This window comes from Amborella trichopoda, chromosome 13 (genome assembly GCF_054954075.1).
Source record: "Amborella trichopoda isolate Santa Cruz 75 chromosome 13, AtrichopodaSantaCruz75HAP2 v2.0, whole genome shotgun sequence".
Lineage (NCBI taxonomy): Eukaryota > Viridiplantae > Streptophyta > Magnoliopsida > Amborellales > Amborellaceae > Amborella > Amborella trichopoda.
In genome coordinates, this window is record NC_142348.1 from 51698637 (window position 1) to 51721027 (window position 22391).

Below are 22391 nucleotides of genomic sequence, written 5' to 3' on the forward strand. Positions count from 1 at the left end.
TCTCTCTCTCTCTCTCTCTCTCTCTGTGACCATGTTAATCAAGACAACTCTCAAAACACTGAGGTTTATCCGGTTCTTGATTAGTGTCCATCTCTAGAAAAGCCTATACCAGCATCGTGCATTATTGGATTCAGACAGTTGACATGACCAATGCACCAATAACTTTCTCACCATATTCAAAAACCTTCAAAAGTCATTTCTCCTTTCATTTACTGCAAATCCGGGAAAACAGCACATGAAATGAGCTACAAATCAACTCTTGGTAAAGTGGTCTGGCCATAAGGGCCTCATCACTCACACCCAAGATTCAAATTCTTGTTCAAGTGGTCAGGCCATAAAGGCCTGATCACTCATTACCCAAGGCTCAAATCCTGGCTTTTCTACCAAGAAAATACTCATATGAACAACACATGTTAAAGTAAACCAGAGATTGACTTTGTCACTCAGCATGCGAGATTTCCCATTCTCCTGTCCAACCTTCACACTTCCATCTCCCAACCATTTGATGAGTAAAGAGAGCTAAAGGGAATGTACATTGTATAAAAGTATAATTGAGCCTATTGAAATGTTAATCATCATCATTCGCATCGGTTTCACGGATCTGTCTGCCTCTGGGTGCAGTCTGATCACACTGCTGCGTAGGACCCGTCAACATATGGCGCACTAGAGAATAAAAGAACCAAAAAAGTGAAGATTTGGTCAGAGAGAGAGAGAGAGAGAGAGAGAGGTGCTTAAAATGTCTTCTTAGAGAGCGGCGTGCACTTAAAAGGTGTCTAGAGAGAGAGAGGCAGAGAGAGAACGAGGCGGTTATAATGTATTCCTTGAGAGAGAGAGATGGACTTTTAAATGTCTACCACAGTTTTTAATATATATATATATATATATATATATATATATATATATATATATATGTTCGAGAGAGGGAGAGAGAGAGAGAGACTCCAGAATAAAAATGAAGCTGGAAAGTGTATGCCATGTATTCATTCTTACCTGCCCCCACAGACTTCTGAACCATAGCTCCCATAAATTGGATCTCTCCTTGGTGTGCTGAGATGAATTTGCGCTGTGAAACCAGCAAAGGATACTAAGTCATTAGCTCACTTCGTGTTTCTTTTTTAGTAGACTACTTCAAAAATCTAATTCTTAATCTACTTAGAAAAAAAAACGGGTAGGGGCCTGTCTTCCCCCCTGAATTACCTAAAAATAAATGAAATCATTCACTTCCTTGATGTTAATCTTGTGAATAACGTGTTCTTGTATGTTAACTTTTATTGCTCAATCAAGTAACTACTTTAATGCTTCACATCATCCAAAACTCAAAAAACTAAAATTTACAACAGTTCACAGAATGTAAAAAGAAGGGCGTCGTTTCTAAGGTTGCAACCTCAAACAATCCACTTAAGGTGCACCTCCAAAGTTTATCATAATATGCAATTTTGGTGTAAAAAATTCTTAGGATTATCTGAAAATCTATTTTCACATCTAATTATAAAATTTAAACTACAAAAATGGTTAAAAATAGTCTATAAACATATAAATTTTTTGAAAATGGACGGTCTAGATAATGTTTTGCAAGATGCAATATTTGTGGGACTAAAAATCTTTTTTTTTTTATTCATATTCATACATATTGAGGTTGAGATGATCGATTAGAGAGTTTTTCAACATTAAAACAACCTTTTCCGATGGATATGGATTTTTGAGGTGCATCTTTAATTCTACATTTTAAGGTTGCAACCTTATATAAACTTTTTCCTAAAAAGAAATGCATATATAAATTTAACCAAAAAATTAAATGAAAATAATTCCTCTTTGAAAACTGCTATGTTAAAACCTACATGTCTTGAAAAATTTTGTTTGATTTGCATTCTCTTGTTAAGAAATGATATACTGATTAATGAGAAATTCCTTACCATTTCACCAGAGACCACAACTAGAATTTGGTCTAGTCTTCTCTGATACTTCAAAAGGAATGGACGCAAGTACTTCAAATACAACTGCTTTGCACCCTGATAATACAGGAAGACCAATAGGTGGAAAACAAAATTAGTTTGGGAACCTCAAAATAACATGCAAAACATCCAAAGGAAAATGGTTTCATCTCAGATGTAATTTAAAATGAAAGTATTGTGTGGAACAATAGCGTTATTTTTTTGGCTCCATATTTCCATTTTAGATGTGCTTACTAAAATTAATCACTTAATCTTTATTATATTGCATAGTAGAATTGAAGGCCTTAATGCCTTCTACATAAAAATCACTCAAAACAAAACCATCAAAGAAAAAAGCCCAAGTGGAACCCTCTCAAAACTTAACAGATGAACTAAGTTGAATGAGTACAGAGCCTTCAATCAAACATTATATACTGCTCCAACACTTGGGTACCCTACAATGTGGCTCAGAGTCATCAATAGATGGTATGAAAGCATCAGAGACAGTCAAACCATGTCTACAGTCTTTGAAAGCCATTAAGAATTACTCAAATGTTCTCAAAACTGAACCCATTGTCATATTGTGTCTGGCACCTAAGGGGTCAGCAGCATTCCAGCATTCAATTCCTGCTCATCTGACAGTAAAAAAATGACAATTCAATCAAAGGCTACCTCTCAGTTTAGACAAGACATAATTGAAACCTACTGGTGATCTCCCGATTGAGTCAGTAATCTGAAAGTAGGAACCTCAATAAATATATTTTTTTAGAAAAAAGCACCACAACCCATGTCAAGGGATTGCCAATGCGTAAGACCTTATTTGTCTTGATTATAGATTCACTTGACTTTCGATCATGTTTTCCTTTATGATATATCCACAGCTTCTATAGGCTCCAATTTCTTCCCAACCTGTGTTAAGTGTGTGCAAGAATGTGCATGCACACATGCATATACACATACATTGATGCATTGTGAGTGCGCCCTCATGTTAATAAGAACACAGTCAACACATCTTCAATGATGCACAATAAATGACATATGTAAAACAAGGAAGCAAGCGATGGGGTATACAAACCTCAACAGTGGGAAGCTGAAGCCAGACAAAAAAAGCAAACTTCATATGGTAGTACAGTGGAAACCTGAAAGAGTATGGCAATGTAAGAGGTAAGAAGATTGAGAGAATTCAAAATCAACTAATACTATCAATCAAGAAACCTTTAAACGCATCAAATACATAATCTTAAAAATACTCAACAATGAATCTAGGAAAGAAATATGTAAAAGAAAATGGTTACTGTGAAGCCACACCACATTTGTCCTTTTTTTTTCTTTTTCTTTTTTTCAGTCGCCTTAAAAATGCTCAATCTTGACTGCAAATTTTTCATTTAGTCAAACTGTACAACATGAAGCCAAAGTGAGGCTAGCAGGCCAGCCTTCCACCAACCCACACATGAGGAATGGAGCAAACAATCAAGCAAGGCACCCACCTCACTCTAAAACTTGGTTGTATAGTCCGTGAGCTCATATAGCACCATGTATACACGCACATCCCCATCCTCATTACATTGGCCATTAAAATTCGCACCACATTACTACCCAACACCCAAAGTGGCAATTACATCAGTCCATGCCCCACCCTTCAATGTCAGCCCATGTGGCTCATGAGGAGGTTTAAGGGTCTGGTGAATCCATTGCTAAGGTCAGTAAGGCCCATGCCAATTCAAACATGCATGGTCATTACATGGCTATTACTGCCCTCATAGCCCACTACATGTACATTTCCCTCTTACATGGCCCATGCCCATTAGACAATCCAAGCTAGGAGTGGTTACTCATTGCAAAGGTAAATCCCTGACTTGATCGCTATGGTCAATACACATATATTAGTCAGCTGCCTCTTGCATATGGTCCATTCCCATGTCCCATCAACCATTTGGCCATAGTAGTCCACTAAGTCCGATCAACTAAGTCATCCATCAGCACCACTTGCCCACTAAAGGCCAGTCAAGTCCGAAGAAAACTCTACACCGTCATATAGGTTTGTTATTAAAGAACTAGCCTGCATGTTAGACAGCTAAACCTGCCAAAGCAGCATGAGCTTATGCAAGGCTTGTGTGTCCCTTGCAAATTGTTTGCTGTTAAGGGGTTCTTAATCATGGACGACTTAACTAGGCATTTACAAGATAAGCTACCGTAATGTTTGTTGTTCGCGAGCGACAAGTTTGATTGATAAGACCCGAAGTGGCGTCAACACAAAGTTAGAACTTTGGAGGGATGCTCTAGAATCTAAAAGTATTAAAATTAGCTGGATTAAAAAAGAGTATATGAAATGCAAGTAATAATAAGAGTAGAGATGAGGAAGAAGTTAAGATTGACGGCCAAGAAATACCAAAAGAGTACACTTTTGATTTATTGGGTCGATAAACCAGGAAAATAGAGAGATTGAGGAAGATGTCACACATAGAATTAGAGCTAGGTGGGTGAAGGTGGAGATGTGCAACCAGAGTTTTATGTGATCATCGCTACTAATGAAGTTGAATGGGAAGTTCTACAGGACAGCTCTTTGCTTTATGGGGCAGAATGTTGGGCCGTCAAGAAAAAAATACCCATAAGATGAGTTTAGCTAAAATGAGGATGTTGAAATGGATGAGTGGCAAGAAAAGAAGTGAGATAATTCAAAATGAATACATTCGGGAGAACTTAGATGTGGCTCCAATAGGCGATAAGATGAGAGAAAGTAGACTTAGGTGAGTTGGCCACTTGCAAAGTAGACCTAGTACAACAGTTGTTAATAGGTACGAGTTGGTTAATATGGAATGCTCAAAAGGGCAAGGGTAAGGCCCAAAAGGAAATAGTTGGAAGTAGTGAAAAAAGATATGAGAACTTATGGCCTCACTGAGAGTATGGCCCTTGATAGAGTAGAATGATAGATCAAAAATCATGTGGCCGACCCCAAATAGTTGGGAAAAGGCTCTGATCATGATGATGATGATCAAAATTGAGTGATTCTAGGACCGTTTGAAAGCTTATGATTCCACTACAATCTAGAATCAAATTTCGCCTAATTTTGGATGAGTTTTGGAGGGGTTATTGTGCATGGACTCTAAAGGATCAGTTCGAGGATTTCTAGTTGTTAGGTTGGGGCACAGGGTTTTATGAGTCTATTAGGCTTAGGGGGGCCTGGGATACCAAAGGTAAAGTGTTTTATAAGTTTAGAGTCAAGGTTTGAGATTTTATTAGGTGACTAGGTCTGAGTCCTATGTCTAGGAGTGTAGGTACCGAGGAATCCCCTTAGCCAGAGTAGGCATCTACACTCCGAGTTGGCCTAAGGCTTTCACATGCTTGGATAAAGCCTCAAGCTAAAGTCCTTTCAGCACTTGGACAGGTTCTATGTTGCCACCAAGTCGTTATACTCATGCGCACATGATCAGGTCCAATTCAACCACCAATGTGTTCACCTCAGTGTGTGATCAGATCAGCTGCTACTACCATGATGCATTCCACCTTATGCATCCCTCAAGAGGAAGGCCTCACTCCAGCCGCAACACAAGTCAAGAGATGCCCACAATAGTCATAGCAGTTGCCAAATATCCTCTTCTTTGCCCCACTCAGGCGAGGAGGGTATTCCCTCCCATCACACCCCTCACTAGTCAAGGATGTCTCATCCATCATGGAACAAGGTGCACCTTGGCCACTAGGCCACCCCCACCATCAGCGTTTCCTCATGATGACCCCACTCAAGGTATCACTTGACTCCCCCATCTCGACCACCTTAGCTATCTTTGGCTTAATCTACTACCAAGCCTGCGCACCAATCTCTACTAGCTTCATCTCGTTCAACAAGTATATGGAGCAAGCCTATGCATGGTCCCCATCCTCCCCAACTAGTCAAATTGAACGAAGGGGCAGCTTTTGTTGGCAGACCCCTACCTGGTGGTCATCCTTGCAAATGAAGCAACCTAATAAGGCCTTCGGGGTGCCTCTCTCTCCTTGATCACCCACGTCTTAGGTCTCGCCCCATTGTGGCGCAATAGCGTCTCGCCATTTACCACAAAGGCTCACCTGTACAGGTCAACTCCACTGTGCTGCAAAGGTTGTAGTCTGTTAGGCCCTCAACTGTCGTCACAACAATGGGCAAGTCTCACACACCTTGCCTCTTCAACTCTACCTGAGCTCAACTATACGGCCCAAAAATGAAATTGAACAATTGATCGCCATCAATCATGGTCTGGACGTCTAACATGTGAGAAGTGAACCTCTTCGTATACTTTCCCACTGAGCTCATTAATCAAAGATTTGCACAGCATCACAAAGCCACCCAGGCCGCATTGTCGGGGAAAAACTAATCCTTCAACTATTGTTTCAAGGGCCCCCAAGTGCTCACCTTGGGCCTTGAAGTGTCCTCAACCCACATCAATCACTAGAGATTTTGATTCCCGATGAGGTGCAAATGCAAAAACTAGGTCTTCCTCATGGGCATGAGCAGTATCGAAATATTGCCCCATTCTCCATAGGAAGTTCTCCACCACCCTGTTGAATCCCTCACATCATCAAACACCCTAGTCTTTGGCACCTTACACAATTCTACACAATGTCTGACGAAGGCCATGCCTTCTTGCAGGGTCATAAGACTCACCTTAAAGGAGTCCATGAAGTCTACGAGGTTGTCCATGAGTCCTCCCATACAAACATCACAGACGCCAAATCACTCCTGCATATTAGCTCCAAGACACCAATCAAGCCTCTAAGATGTGAAGCTTTACACTTCTTCTTTTTTTCTTTTTTAATCTGTTGACTTTGTATTAAAATGAAAAGGTATACAAGTTACATAAGCGACCACCCACAATCCAGGTGCAGTATACAAAAAACCCTCTCAGCATATGCTATACAAAAGGAGGTAACTGGTCATCAAAGCTAAACAACAGTAAACAAGAACACAAAAAATGAGAGGACCAATAGATCAGAAGTGCCAAAAAAAGTTCCTTGAGAGTCTTGGGATCATGCTGTTCCTTATTTAGCTAGTTCATCTGCGAATGTGCTTGATTCCTGCTACATATGCTTCCAAGGATGCACAAATCCCTGCAGTTTTGGAAGATTAAAAAATGTGTTAACCTCCAAGGGCAATCCGAGAGGCTGGACGCTCATGCAATAACATTTCCGGAGTCACCTTCTACGACCAAAATTGAGCCCCACCTGGGGTCAAAATTTTTTAGGCTTTCTAAGAGGGCGAGGGCCTCTGCTGAGGTGGAATCTGTGAGTTTGATGAACTTGGAGTATGAGGAAAGAATCCGTTTTTCGTGGTCTCGATGAATGCCCCCGATCCCAGCTGGGCTTGGGTTTCCTAAGGAACAACACTCGAAATTGAGTTTAGTTTGCCCAACATCAGGGGGCCTCCAAAGTGAGGAACGGGGAATGCAGGTGGGGATAAAGTGAAGCAGGGCTTGCCAATTTTGGTGAAAATCCGAATAGCAGACATGTTTGAAAGAGTTTTTGTTCTTGGCCCAGAAGATCATGAACTCCCTAACCCTGTTTTTGAGGGCTTTGAGCATGGAATATTGGCATCTGTTGTTCTGTTCAATCCAAAGGACCCACAGCACGGCAGCTACAGAAGCCCTCCAAAGCAAGATTACCGATTTCGCATTACCGATTTCGCCCAAGGAAAAGGACAAAGGGAGGTGAAAAGATGAGGAACACTATGAGGGGTCACCCCTTTCCATTTGAATAGCTGCAGGATAATATCCCAAAGGTCCATGACCACCAAAAAGTGGACGAACAGATGTGCATTGGTCTCTTCTGGGGCTGTACACGTCACAAATATATTCGGGATGGGCACAGCCCTGATTTGGAGTTGGTCAATTGTTAAAACCCTTTCGCAAGAGTTAACCAGCTGAATACTTGTATTTTGAGGGGAATGAAGGTGAACCAGGAATTCGAGGTGATGGATGGAGGTTGGCATGAGGAGCTTGCGGTAAAAAGTGAAGACTGAGAATAAGCTAGAGGCAGCCCAGGGACCCGATCATCCTATATTCTTCCTGAGGGGGCAGGAACACAGACTGGAGCATGGAAGACATAGCGACGAAGTCATCTCTCTCATGGTCCGCAAGGGTTGTCCTAGAGCTGGGGTTCCAGCTTCTGGAAGAGGCAAGGGTGTTGAAATGGTTGACTACTGCCTTGGTTGTTGTGGGCCAGGAGAAAAAAGCTGGGAATTGCTCCTGCAAGGGAGAGTTACCTATCCAAAGATAAAACCAGAACTTGATTCTGGTGCTTTCCCTAGCTTGAAACCTAATGTTTTCTTTTAAGGGGTTCAAGCTGCAAACTGTAAATCTCCATATACCTAAGGAGCAACTGCCTGCACCGCAAGATGGCAACCAGCAAGAGGTATGAAGGCGATATTTGTGACAGAGTACTCTTGCCAAAGAAGGTTATCCTGGGTGGCCAAGCACCACCACTATTTGCCTAGAAGGGCAAGGTTGTTTCTTTTGAGGTTGCAGATACCCAGCCTGAAGATGTTTGGGTAAACAAACTCTGTCTCAGTAGAAAAGGTGAAATTTATTGCTGCCTCCATCTCCCAACCAGAGAAAGTTTCGCATAAGCAATTCTAGGCAGTGGTTCACCTTTGGAGGAAGTTGGAACAGTGAAATCTGGTACATGGGAACATTGGAGAGAATGGCCCTGATGAGGGTAAATCTGCCCGTGGAGGAGAGGAAGTGACCCTTCCACCTGGTGAACTTCCTATCAAATTTGTCCATGATCCATAGGCGGTATTTAGGCTTCCCAATGCACAGAGGCAAACCGAAATAGGTGAAAGGTAAGGTTTCTATGCCACATCCCCACCGACTGGCGAGGGCACCAGTGGTATGGGCATCGGAGGACACTCAATCATCTTAGATTTGGCCATGTTCACCCTCAAGCTGGTGGCCAATTCAAAGCATTTGAGGAACAACACCAGGGCGTCGACTTGTTGGTGGGTGGCACCACAAAAAAGGAGAGTGTCGTCTGCATATTGACAGTGGGAAATAGTCGGTCCTTGGCTGACGATCTCGAGGCTGATTTAGCCTAGCTAAGGACCAACTAAAAATCTTGCAGACAATAGCAAAGAGGAAAGGGGAGAGGTGATCTCCCTGCCTAAGGCCTCCGGAGGAGGAAAAGAATCCTTTGGGGGAGCCGTTAATCAATAAAGAGGAGGGGTTAGAGATACATCCTCGGATCCATTTCCTCCACCAGTTGCCAAAACCCATCCTACAAAGGGTTTCATCGAGAAATCAACATGGTCGTAGGCTTTTTCCAAGTCTAACTCAATTATCACTCCGAACACATTGGAAAGATTCTTGAGTGGATACACCCGTGGGCGACGAGGGCTTCGTCAAGGATCTGGTAATCATTCATGAAAGCCCCTTGGTGTGGAGATAAGACCCAACCGAGTACCTCTCTAAGTCTAAAGGCTAGGACTTTGGAAAGGATCTTATAGGAGCTATTGATCAAACTAATCGGTCCGAAGTCCTTGTGCTCTTCTGCCCCCTCAATTTTGGGGATAAGGACGATGAAGGTTGAGTTCATGCCCCTGTGGATGGTAACTCTAGAGTCAAATTCCTCAAAGAAAGAGAGAAGGTCGAGCCTAATGTGAAGCCTTAACCCTCTGTCTTGGGCCCCTTGGGATCATGATTTGCTCCAACTATTCCTCGAGGTGGTTGACACAATCCAAAATTTCAGCCAAGGAACCACCAGTCGTTGTTAAACAAACCATGATCTAGTATCAACCATAACAGGTACTAATTTTTCAATTAGACAAAATGTGGCATGAAGTCGAAGTCGAAGTCAAACCAAAATTAAGGCAAGGGCAACCTTCCACAAACTCCCACAAGAGGAATGGAGCAAATGATCACAAAAGGCATGTACAAGTTATAGAAAGGGCCTCAAACCACCTTCATTCACTCTACATAGTTGGTCATATACAGCCATGGATGCCTCTCATGGGTTCGGGCAAGAAGTTTACATAGATTGAGTATGCACCCCCAAACACACCCTTATTCGGCCATTAAGGCATGCATTTTATTACTATCCACCAATTGGTGTGGAAGTTACACCAGCCTACACCCAACCCTTTAATGCCTGCCCACATGCGTCATTAAGGGGTTTTAAGGTTCTAGTCAACCTACTGCATGGATCATTACTGCCCATGCATGTGCCAACTCAAACACCAATCGCCATTATGTGGCCATTACTGCTCCCTTACAGCCCACTACATGTCCACTCACCCAACTCTCACATGGCCTATGGCAGTTATACAAGCCCACGTATGGGACATTTAAACATTTTAGATTCAAATCCATCACTACACCATAATGGTCAAAACACCTACCTAATAGACATCTGGTCATCCACCTCTTGTACATCATCCATGCCCATGTCCCATCAAGTGCAGCTAACCATTGTCTAACTAACCAAGCATTAGCTAGTTGGTGCACCAATCCTGATGCAGTATAAATCTATTGGCGACTACCACCTGGCAAAATAACCACATTTTAGAGAGAGAAAAATCAAGAATGAAATCACAAGCAGAAGGCATAATCGTGCAAATCTAAGTATTCCGCTACAAGACCATGAGCACAAGAGAAAAAAAACACCCACAAAGGGTTTTCTCTCTCTCTCTACAAAATAACTCTATTTTTCATTCACAAAACGCCGTCCTGTACACCCCACGTTCTCTTTTAAACTTCCCTTACTCTAAAAAGATTTCTCCTTATAAACACACACTATAAGATGCATGTCCTTTTCTTTTATTAAGATGCAAGCTTCCAAAACACAACGCTTCTTAAAAACGGCCTTATCCCTTCCTAAAACAACTTCATCCTTTTCATAACCTAATCTACTCCTATCAATAAAGGAAATAACCTAATCTGTTATTTCTTTATACAAAGAAAAATACGGACCTACCAAAAAAAGTACGGACCTACCAAATAAGACTGATTAAAAATAAAGAGAAAGAAATAAAAAATTAAAATTAAAATACTAATTTATCGCTACTTCTTCCAACCGCGATCTGATAGCTTCAAAAAAATCCAGCTCGATAATCTCGACTGCATCACTCCCCTGGTTGGAGAAAACTCATCCTCAAGTTAAAATGCGCTAAGATGAAATTTGCATTAGTATCACATCCTTCTTCAACCCGAATATTGTAAACACGATCCTAAGATCTGTGGGTTACTGCACTAATCAGAACATAACAATTGTGCATTGAAAATGATAAGCCCTCAAAGAAGGGGGCGTTGTATGTTGATTTTTCAGCCACATAAACTTGTTGAAATTGCTCAAACTTAACCTTAGGGCACATCACGTATGCATCTTTTAGATAAAAACTAGATTCAGTTGTTGAACCAAATTCACCTATTGATTCTCCTTGGAGGTCTTTCCCTTTCTCTTCATCAAATATTTTCATAGGCTCCATCTCTTCTAGGTTCAAGTCAATATCTTGATTCTCCATCTCTCCATTAATGAGAACATTAGATATCCTTACCACCTCAAGGACAACTTCTCTCCTTTCATATTGCTCTTCATCAAATATAGGACCTTCATCTTTGATGAGATCTCTTTGGAATGATAATGCCAAATGAAGATCCAAACCTAGTTCTTAATCAAACTTGACTAGATCACTCTCCCGACCATGAGGTTCCAACGCAGAGCGTGCGAAAGGAACAAGTTCTCAAATATAGCATCTGACTCACTACCGTCATCATAGTTTGTCGGGGCCAGATTTTGCACCAAGCGCTAAGTCAACTCCTTTACTTGCCTTTAAAAAATTTTTATCTCTTTATTTCAGAAATCTCAAAGGTCTCATTCTCTTCGACTGGGCTCATTTCCAATACCCTGCCATAGACTATGTCTACGTGCCATAATGACTGTCGACTAGACTAGACTAGACTAGACTCCAATACCACTTGACGCAATATAAATTTACCAAGAACTAACACCTGGCAAAATGACCGCATTTTAGAGAGAGAAATAAAAATCGATAAGGAAATCACAAGCGAAAGGAACAAACAACGAATCCGAGTATTTTGCTACGGACCCACAAGCCCAAGAGAAGAAAAAACACCCACAAAGGGCTCTCTCTCTATACAAACTAACTCTCGTTTTCATTCACAAAAAGTTGTCCTTTACATTGCACGCCCCACCTTGTCTTTTATGTTTCCCTTCCTCAAAAGATTTCCCCTTACAAACACACTCCTTATTTTCTATTAACATGCATGTCCTTATCTTTTATTAAGATACAAGCTTACAAAACACAACCCTTCCTAAAAACAGCTTTATCCCTTCCTAAAACAACTTCATCATTTGAACAACCTAATCCACTCCTACCAATAAAAGAATCAACCTAATCTCTTATTTCTTTATACAAAGAAAAACACAGACCTACTAAAAAAAAGTATGGAGTTACCAAATAAGACTTATTGGAAGAGAAAGAAATATAAATAAATTAAAATAATAAAAAAACTATTTTATTGCTACTTCTTCCGACCATGATCCGATAGCTCCAAAAAAAATCCAACTCGATAATCTCAACTACATCTATCGGATCGCGGTCGGAAGAAGTAGTGATAAATTAGTATTTCTATTTTAATTTATTTTTTTCTTTCTCTTTATTTTTAATAAGTTTTATTTGGTAGCTTTGTACTTTTTTTTAGTAGGTCCATAATTTTTTTAGTAGGTCCATATTTTTCTTTGCATAAAGAAATAAGAGATTAGGTTTTTTCTTTATTGGTAGGAGTAGATTAGGTTGCTAAAAGGATGACGTTGTTTTAGGAAGGGATAAGACCGTTTTTAAGAAGGGTTGTGTTTTGGAAGCTTGTATCTTAATAAAAATCGAGAAAGAAATCGCAAGCAGAAGGAACAAACATGAGAATCCGAGTATGCCGCTACGGGCCCACACGGGCAAGAGAAGTAAAAACACCCACATATATATGGGACAATTAAACATTTCAGATTCGAGTCCATCACTAGACCATAATGGTTAAAATACCTACCTAGTAGATGTTTGGTCAGCCAACTCTTGCACATCGTCCATGCTCATGTCCCATCAAGTTCAGCTACCCATTGTCTAACTAACCAAGCCTTAGCCAGTCGGTACACCAAGTCCCGCTGACTTAGCTATCCATCAAAGCCTCTTGCCTAAGGGAACAAGGGTCTTTAGCCACTAGCCCACATGAGTGTTCACACACAACGCCACACCAGCCTTGCCTCACGCCCAAAGCCAGTCAAGGCTAAAAGTACTCAATTCCCTTATATTGGTCAGTCTAAGGAGCTGGCTCGCAAGAGAGAGAGCTAAATTTGCCAAACTAGCACAAGTCCATATGAGAGGGTCCCTTGCAAATTGTCCCATAGCCAAGGGGTTCCACACACTCCACCCAGCCCGCATGCATGAAACTAAGGAAATGGGTCTAGCAACGAACACATCAAAATCTGATATAGACCATCAATTTCAATGATGATAGATCATCAAACTTGGAGGTTTCTAGGAGCTCTAAATCACGAGTCTGAGGTGCAGAGGTAAGGGTCTAGGGTGCAATCGCGACCTCACACCGGATGAATGGACCATTGTGTACATAGGGTAATTCAATGCAATAGTAGAGAGGCAAATTTTGGGAAACTTCAACTCAAACTCAAATTAATCCGTAAGTAAATGAATCTAGAAACTAATCGCAAGCCCCCAAAACATACAGAACAGTAATCTTATGCCATGCAAATTATACCACTCCAAAAGTTGATCCTACCCTGTGCCTATGAACCAACACATACATCTTTAATCGAAATACAATCGCCATGAGAAAACAAAATGACAAAAACCACCACAAGGAAGGGAGAAATCCTATTTCCCTTCTGGGAGACAGAGACATCCCAAGAGCACAAAGAGTGAGGCCCATTGCTAATTTGTTGTGGAAAAGAGGTTGCAATTGCTTCCCTAGAGTACAGGTAGTTGAGTGAGGTTTTGTAAGCCTTACAAAGGGCTTTTTTATCTCACAACATGCATGGCCTCTTGGGAAAGGTAATAATATGTGCACTGTCAGATTATAAGATTTTGATACAAAGAGACTATGTTTGTAAAAGAAGATGTTAAAGTTGCCAGGTAAAGTTGTGAGATTTTCGGAGGAGAAAACGAAGGCATATAGGGATCAAGCAGATGCCGGTGACTTGGATGAGAGTATGAATTGATTCGAGGTTGAGAATTTACGGCAGGGTGAAGGGCCCATACTCGTAGAGAATATGGGCATTGCCATTCAACCACTGCATATTTTCCTCATTCCTTGTTCAATATTTCGCCAAACCAAGTTCAATATTTCAAGCTATACCTCCTTTCCAACTTATGCACTACTTTGGTAGAATCCAGCTTTTTGCTCTGAGTCCAGGTTTCATAACCCCTTTTCACACATCAAAAAAAGGAAAACATCCATCGTCGCTTCTCATAAAGAATAATTACATTTTAGAAAAGTTTCCTCATAAACAGCAATTGAAAGTTCTAAATAAGGAGTTTTATTTATAAGATTTCATTTATGTTGTGAAAAAGAAAAACAAAAAAAATGATTCCTTCAACATTTACAGCCATAGACAGTTGATGATAAACATGTCCATAAATATCTAAGCAAAGAAATGTACCAATAGAGGATCTTGTCTGCAAATGCTTCTACAAGGCTGAAAGATCCATAAACTACACGTAGAAAAATAAAACATTATTCAATACCCATATAATACAGAGAAACAAGTCATAAAACTTATAAAAGACCTATGGCAGATTGCATCAAGCAATACATGAACAACACTACCAAGGAAATAAGAGATCTAGTTCCAAAATCCATAAACAAACTGTTCAACAACTAGTTATCAGTCCCTTGCATGTACGAATTGCAAAATGTCATAGTTACCGGATCAGAATCAAATTAGATTCAGGATTGGGCTTGAGACTGCAAGATCATACAAGCAAAAAGCTACCTGCAGGAGGGATCTCGGTTTGTACACCCGAAAATCTAGGGATCTCGATCCCCATATGTGGTTGAGGTCATCCAAACTCAATTGCGATTGTATGGTATATAGGACCGAGCTCCATCTCGTTAAAAATCGAGCCCGTGGGATACTTAACTGGTGTAGTAGTAGGGTATATACTATTATAATTAACCACAGTATCATACAATATTATACTTCCGATCTACTATTCTATACTACAATACTATGTTATATACTATACTATTGATGCAGGAAGGTAAGTGGGAACCTCAAACAAGTAAAAAATAACAATAACGTAGAAAAAGCATGATTGTATATCAAGCCACGAGAAAAACTTTTCTTCCATAAAATAAAATTCATTCCAATAACATAAGCATCCCATATTGTGACGCCCCACATATTATAAGCCTATAAGACCCTAAAATTAACTTAAGATCCAAGTAAACAATTTAATACCCTAAAATACACCTAAACTATATTAAAATATTCAGAAATACTCTTGGGAACAGTGTCTGTGAATAGTAACCATGAACAGTACCCATGAATAGTATATGTGAACAGCACCCATGAATAGTAACCAGTAAATAGTAGAAAACTAAATACAAAAAAAATAAAAACTAAGTGTTAGAGATTAGCCCCCCATTAAAAAAATAGAAACTAAGTGTTGGAGACTAGCCCCCCATTATAATTCCTAAAAATCAACCTCAGTAAAAATAAATATAACATACACCCACATCCATAAAATTAAAAAAAATAAATTTAAATTTTTGAATCACCTAGCTCATGACCTCCATCATTATCCCCTGGTTGGAGAAAACTCATCTATGAGTTTTGAAATGGATTAATACGAATCCTCCTCTAGACAAAACATCTTTCTCAACCCAAATATTGCACGTTGACATTGACGCTTGATCCTAGAATCTGAGTTATATACTTGATCAAAATATCCTAAAAAATATTCTCAAGTAAGTTGCTGAGGATTTTGGTATACCCAGCTGTAGGATACAACTTTTGTGGAACGGAATGCTCTAATTGGAAACAGGAAATATCAAGCCTAACATTGGTGAAATAAAATAGTACTTTACGGTCGCGGCCACCAATTGCCTCCCCTTTTACCTCTTCACCACCACCACTATCATAGTCATTACTATCATTGCGACGACCATTACCATCACTTGCAACTTATTCTTAGTCATAGATGAGAACTCCAAGTTCTTCATTTCATCCAATGGTTCATCACAAATATGATCACTATCAAAGATAAGATCACCTGGTTCTTTATAAAAAATAGGGTCATTATCAAACATAGGATCATCCATTGATTCAAAAAGTATTGAATCCAATTGAAGATTGGATCCTTGTTGTTCTTATTCAAAATTGGGCTCCCGTCGATAGCCTCTCGCATCAAATCCATCTACATAACTTGACACGTCATCATTGCGTTCCCACTTAGACACGAAATCTAATTCGCACCAATCTCCATAAAAACTCTCATAATTTGGATCTATCCTTGTGAATTCCTCTTTGTTTAGGGCACGTTGTTGCTAATCGTGTGCAACAATTGCAAATTACCCTATCTGTCAAATTGTTGATTTCCTTGCACAATTGAATCATATTCCATTCCTACAACTAAGAACCCCAAGACCAGCCGACGAATCTCTAACCGTCTTCGAACCGAGCTGTGATACCACTTGATGCAGGAAGGAAAGGTGAAAAATTAAATCCACTTTTTTTCCAAACCTCAAACAAGTAAAAGTCAACAATAATGGAGAAAAAACATGGTTGTAAATCAAGCCAAGAGAAGAACTTTCTTCTTTCATAAAATAAAATTCATTCTAATAACATAAGCATCCTATAATGTGATGTCCCAACTTTTTAAATCTATAAAACCCTAAAATTATCTTAACATCCAAGTAAACAAGTTAAGACTCTAAAATACCCCTAAACAATATTAAAAAGTTCAGAAATACCCAAGTGAACAGCAACCCGTTAACAGAATCTGTAATAGTACCCATGAATAGTGACCAGTGAGTACTAAAAAACTAGAATAAAAAATAAAAACTAAGTGTTAGATATGAAAATTAACCCTCATAATAAATAAACGTACACCACATCCTTGAAATTATAAAAATAAAATTAAAATTTGGAATCACCCAGCTCTTGATGTCCATCAACTATAATATATGCTACTGTATTTAAATCTATTATGTACAATTATATATTATATATTATATATTATACGTTATATATTATATATTATATATTATATATTATATATTATACTTTATAGTATAGTAGGATATTACTATACTCATTGCTATACTATACTGTAATGCTAGGGAATTTGGATCTCATGTAACTCAGGACCTTGATCCGTATTAGACAGGATCGAGAATCCAAAATTTAAAAATTGCAAAGCGAAATCCCCTTCCCTAGATGTAGGATCGGGATTCCAAAGCGGAATCAACTCGTAATTATTTCTATGACATTATTCGCCATCAGAAACTTTCTGGCTCGAAATATGCCCCACAGTCCTCCGAATGTAATTACACTCTAGGAAGCCTTTGAAGTTCTTATACTTAAATAAGAAGTTACACGATAACTGTGTCTAATTCGTGTATATGTTTTATGTTGAGAAAGTAGTATGCAATCCTATGCCCCACAGTCCTCCGTATGTAATTACACTCTAGAAAGCCTTTGAATTTCTTATACTTAAACAAGAAGTTACACGATAACTGTGTCTGAGTCCTGTATATATTTTACGTTGAGAAAGTAATATGTAATCCTCAACATTTCAAAAAAAAAAAAAGATGCAAGTAGATAATGTAGGAACAATGGTAATGGTCTGAAATAATACATGGAAAATCCCCCTCCACATTGAGAAGATAAATCATTTCAAGGGTATACACATGCGTGGAATAACAAGTATCCAAATACGCCAGGAAGATTCAAACCTGCCCAGTACAAAAGCCATTTTTCTTGCTCCTTTTGGTCCTTGTTCTCAATGGCCTTGAATGTGGAGTATACAGGCAAAGCAATCCCCACAGAACAACTGCATAGGAGAAATTTAATTAATAACCTGAATGGAAGGGCAGATTGTGTACCTCATAGGCATTTTTATATAGTTTCACATTACTAAAGAAATGCCATGCCCAAGAGTACAATCATCCAAGAAGTCTCCTGGTCAGAATAGAAATATGTCAACAATTCCTAAAAAAAAGTACAATCATCCAAGAAGTCTCCTGGTCAGAACAGAAATATGTCACTTGTTTCTTTTTTATTAGATTGACCTTACCAGTTCTTTTTTCTATGCAGCAGTACAATATTACCACCATCAATATGTCACCAAAGAAGTCAACCATGTATTATAGTGTATGCAACTAAACTTAGGTTCTAAACAGTAACAATTGGCAGCAATGAGATGATAAATTATCGATAGGAATTTGACTAAGATTGATAATAGGATCCCATGCTACTACAAGGGCTGCTATGCCAGAAGGATCATATCCTGCACAGACCATCTCCCCTAGATTGTCAGCGTGATCTTTGTTTCCAAATGTTTTAGAAATCCACACGCATAAAATGTTAGTGTGCATGCCCATAAAGGCATAGTGATGTAAGTTGCATTAAGTCCTAATATCTAGTAACATTTCATAACATGCATCTCATTCTCATTCAATCAAATGAAATCTGATGACAAATAAGCTTACATAGCCCAGGTTCTCTTGGCTGTTACCTAGCCTACCTTTAATTTTTTTTTTTTTTTTTTTGAAGCAATGGCTGATATCTAGCCTCACCCTTACAAACTTGACAAAGTTTCAGAATGAACATCTATGATTCAGCATACCATTTTCACAAAAGGAGAGAAACATATTAGTAGTTTAGTACACTTAAATGCCCCCACACACTTTTTTTTTTTTTTGGGTAAGTTTTAAAAAGCAAATTGGGTAAGTACCCCCACACGAATATCCATCCATAAATAGTGCAACACCTATTAGTAAGTGAGATCTCAATTTGCACCCAACTGTGTTCTGATTAATATATAATACTTAATTATGTAACACATCAACTAATGAAGGAGAACATGACACCAAAATGACAACATATCACATGCTCAGAGAAATCAAAATTCAATTATTAGGAAAAGATGCCGCAACTTATGTAAAAATGGCAAAAATGGTGGAGAAAAAATTGTTCCTAATCAACCATTTTTAATATCACATTGACTAATAGCCAGCAATGTTAAGATAAATAAATCCTTAAGTAAGATCAAAATGTATGCAATTATCAGTTATCACTTATCAGTGACTTAAGAAAAGGAAATTCTCGCAAAGGCATCTGAAATATTACAGTCCGCAGGCCTACACAATGAAGGATAAAAGGAAAAGCAAAGGTTATGCATTCTAACATATGAATGTGAAGCTCACCAAGCTGTTCGGACAACAATGTTAGAACCAAAAGGGCAGAGCAGCAACCTCAAACCAACCTACAAGAACAGTTAAAACGATAAATATTCGTGTCACTCAAAAAAGGAACCACAGCAAAAAAAGAAGGAGATGGCTTCAATATGCATGAAAACAAGTTAAAAAGAATAGAGGAAACACATTTCATCAAAAATTGGTATTTAGTATAATCATGATTTCGATACCTAGTACAGCACTAGTTAGAAGGTGCGATTTGGTTCAACTACAAGGCTCCAAAAGGGCAAGGGGAAGGCATAAAAAGACACGGATAGAATATAGTGACTTTTAGCCTTACTAAGGGTATGGAGAACATGATTCATATAGCGACCCCAAATAATTGGGATAAGGCTTGGATGATGATGATTCCGATCCCCGAAATTTATAAATTTTTTCCACCAAAAAAATAAAATAAAAGGAAAAAATAATTTATTTTCTGATTAACTAATTTTCCGCTCAATAGAAGGAGTCAAGGCTATCCGGCTCTGTGCATGAAGCTGACAACACTTCCTAAGCAGCTAAACGTGGAAGAAAGCAGCACATTGAGGGTAAAGTTCAGGGAAATAGCACTCAACTTACAAAGCAAATTGTGCTTTCACAACAAAGTGTGGTCACATGGGTCCAGAAATAACCCCAAGTCATTATAAGAATGGCCAAGCATCAGTGATTTTTGCCTGATATTCTACTTATGGTCCTAAATTGCACACTTTTGCAAGAGACTGCATTATTATTCTCCATAAATATACCATGGTTTGAAATATATGCTCAAGTTGGTAGCCTAGCCAACAAGCCTGTAGTTACACAAGTTCTTGCAAAGATGGGATGAGAGTGCAATCCCTCATCGTAGACTAGTGTTTCAAAAATCGCCAAGCTGCTTAGGATTCCCTTGAGTCAGCCAGCTCGGGACCCAAGTAAGTCCCGTCTCAAAAACAAGGACTTGCCTGAGTTTCACCTTATTTTGACATTCTTTTGTTAGTATTTTGCAGACTTGGCTGAGTCTTGTTCCGACTCGACCAAGTCATGCTGGGTAACTGGGGCTCCAGGCCCGAATCCTTGTTTTGAATCACAGCCCTGGACAATGAGAGGTGGAATCTAGTTCATTATAATATTAAGAAGACATACTAAGCTTCCTATCAGTGTACTACAGAGAGTTATATAGCCTCTAAAAAGATCAAATTTCACATGTTACAGCTCTCATATTTGGTTCCATATGAATATTAGCTTTTTTATAACAAGCCAAACTTGCCACTATTCAACAAATCCAAAATAAACTTGCATTAGGATATCCCTTCTCTTAGTTAAGATTTTAGACACTACTTTGTAGGAAAGGATTTAATTTCTCCAAGATATTTTATGACTTTGCTTTAACCCATCTTTTCCCCTTTTCTCTTTTCCATAAGTCTTTGCTTTGTTATGATGCTTTGCTATAAGATAAATATAATTGGGCATCAAATTTGACAACCCATATTGTTACAAGAGACTGAAAGAAAACTCCACTGCCACAAAGGGGAAACCTCTGATGTGTCTCCACAAACATATAATTTATGTGTCTAAAGACTCAGAACCATCCCAGCTTGATCAAGCAATTGGGAGTGAGCTGCGAACAATGTCATAAGCTGGCATCAATTATGTTTGGGTGCGGTTTCTATAAGGTTGCACCCTTAAACAATCCAATTAAGGTGCACCTCCAAATTTTATTATAACATGTAATTTTGTTGTAAAACAATTCTTAGGATTATCTTAGAATTTATTTTCATATCTAATTATAAATTTTTAAACTCCAAAAATGATTAAAATCAATTAGATCTATAAACATATGAAAATCTTGAAAATGGACGGTCTAGATAATGTGTTGCAAGATATACTATTTCAGGGATCCAAAAGCTTCTTTTTTTTATGTATTCATACATCTCAATGTCGAGATGATCAATTAGATGGTTTTTCAACATTAAAACAACCTTTCTGATAGATTTTTGAGGCGCATCTGTAATTCTACATTTAAGGTTGCAACCTTATATAAATTTTTTCCATTATGTTTTTCATGTCGTAATTAATGTATATCATTATTGTTGGATCAATCTCAACTGTTTGATCAAAACAGACTACTAGATGTCTCCAAACGCATGTAAATTACGTGTGTAAGAGACATACAAAGGTTGCCTAATGCTAAAAAACAATAGTAGCAACAATTGAATCAGCAGTCCACGACTCAAAGCTTAAAAAGCTTTCCTAAAATGTTATCCCTTGAAGGACCAGAGGTCCTCATAGAAAACAAAAACACATCAAATTACAAAAGGGAGGGGGGAAAAAAACAACCCACTCAGAATCATGAATTTCAGAAGATTGCGACCACAGTGAATATGCAGTTGGCCACTAACCATAAACCCCATAATTTGCACAAAATTAACAGACATTATCTCAATAGAATGCCATAGTCACAGACAATAAGCGGAATACAGGAAAAAACCTCAAAATGCTTCAGAATTGACAAATATTCTCTCAACAAGAAGCAGCAATCAGATATAGCAAAAGTAAGTAACACATGAAGAACCCTAGATATCACACGTAACCAAGAAATATTCACTCATCAGCATATTACCATCAAACTTAAACTAAACAATGAAAAAACTCACAAAAAATTACATAATCAACAGGATTTCTTTCTCTAAGATGATTCCATATATGCAAAATCGAGATCCAACATAAAAGCACGTATGTCCCTCAAAATCAACAGATTTTCTCTCACTAAAAATTACAGTTAATTAAAACCAAATTAATACAAAAAGGAAAGAGAATCTGCTCCATCCTCTTCCTACCTCGCCTGCAACTTGAGGCCCGAGAAGAGCCATTTTCTTCAGTGAGAAACAGAGAAAATGGAATTAAGATCGAACAAAAATCACAGGCGCCGATGAATCTTTTGGCTTATCAAATTCCCCTTTCGTCTTCAATTTACTCTTTTTACCCGCTTTTCCTGCCTCTCTCTCTCTTCTTTTGAAAATGTAAAATT

At 38.7% G+C, this 22391-nt stretch overlaps 1 protein-coding gene across 4 annotated transcripts; it reads right to left on the reverse strand.

Annotated features, from left to right (window-relative positions):
• Positions 1-175: 175 nt before the first annotated feature.
• On the reverse strand, positions 176-22305 carry HVA22K (HVA22-like protein K). Of its 4 annotated transcripts, none has more exons than XR_016048542.1 (8): positions 22201-22305; positions 19352-19410; positions 17879-17976; positions 14580-14631; positions 3007-3070; positions 1914-2566; positions 991-1063; positions 176-663 (listed from the first exon to the last, which is right to left on the reverse strand). XR_016048542.1 is itself a non-coding variant. In XM_088856982.1 (8 exons), exons 1-8 carry the CDS (start codon positions 22231-22233, stop codon positions 569-571), a joined length of 570 nt encoding a protein of 189 aa, XP_088713108.1. In that variant the 5' UTR covers positions 22234-22305; the 3' UTR covers positions 176-568. The 4 variants fall into 4 exon arrangements, 2 of the variants coding, with proteins under 2 accessions (XP_088713108.1, XP_088713110.1); XR_016048541.1 differs by having other exon boundaries at positions 1914-2664; positions 2747-3070; XM_088856982.1 differs by having other exon boundaries at positions 1914-2009.
• Between the last annotated feature and the right edge of the window lie 86 nt (positions 22306-22391).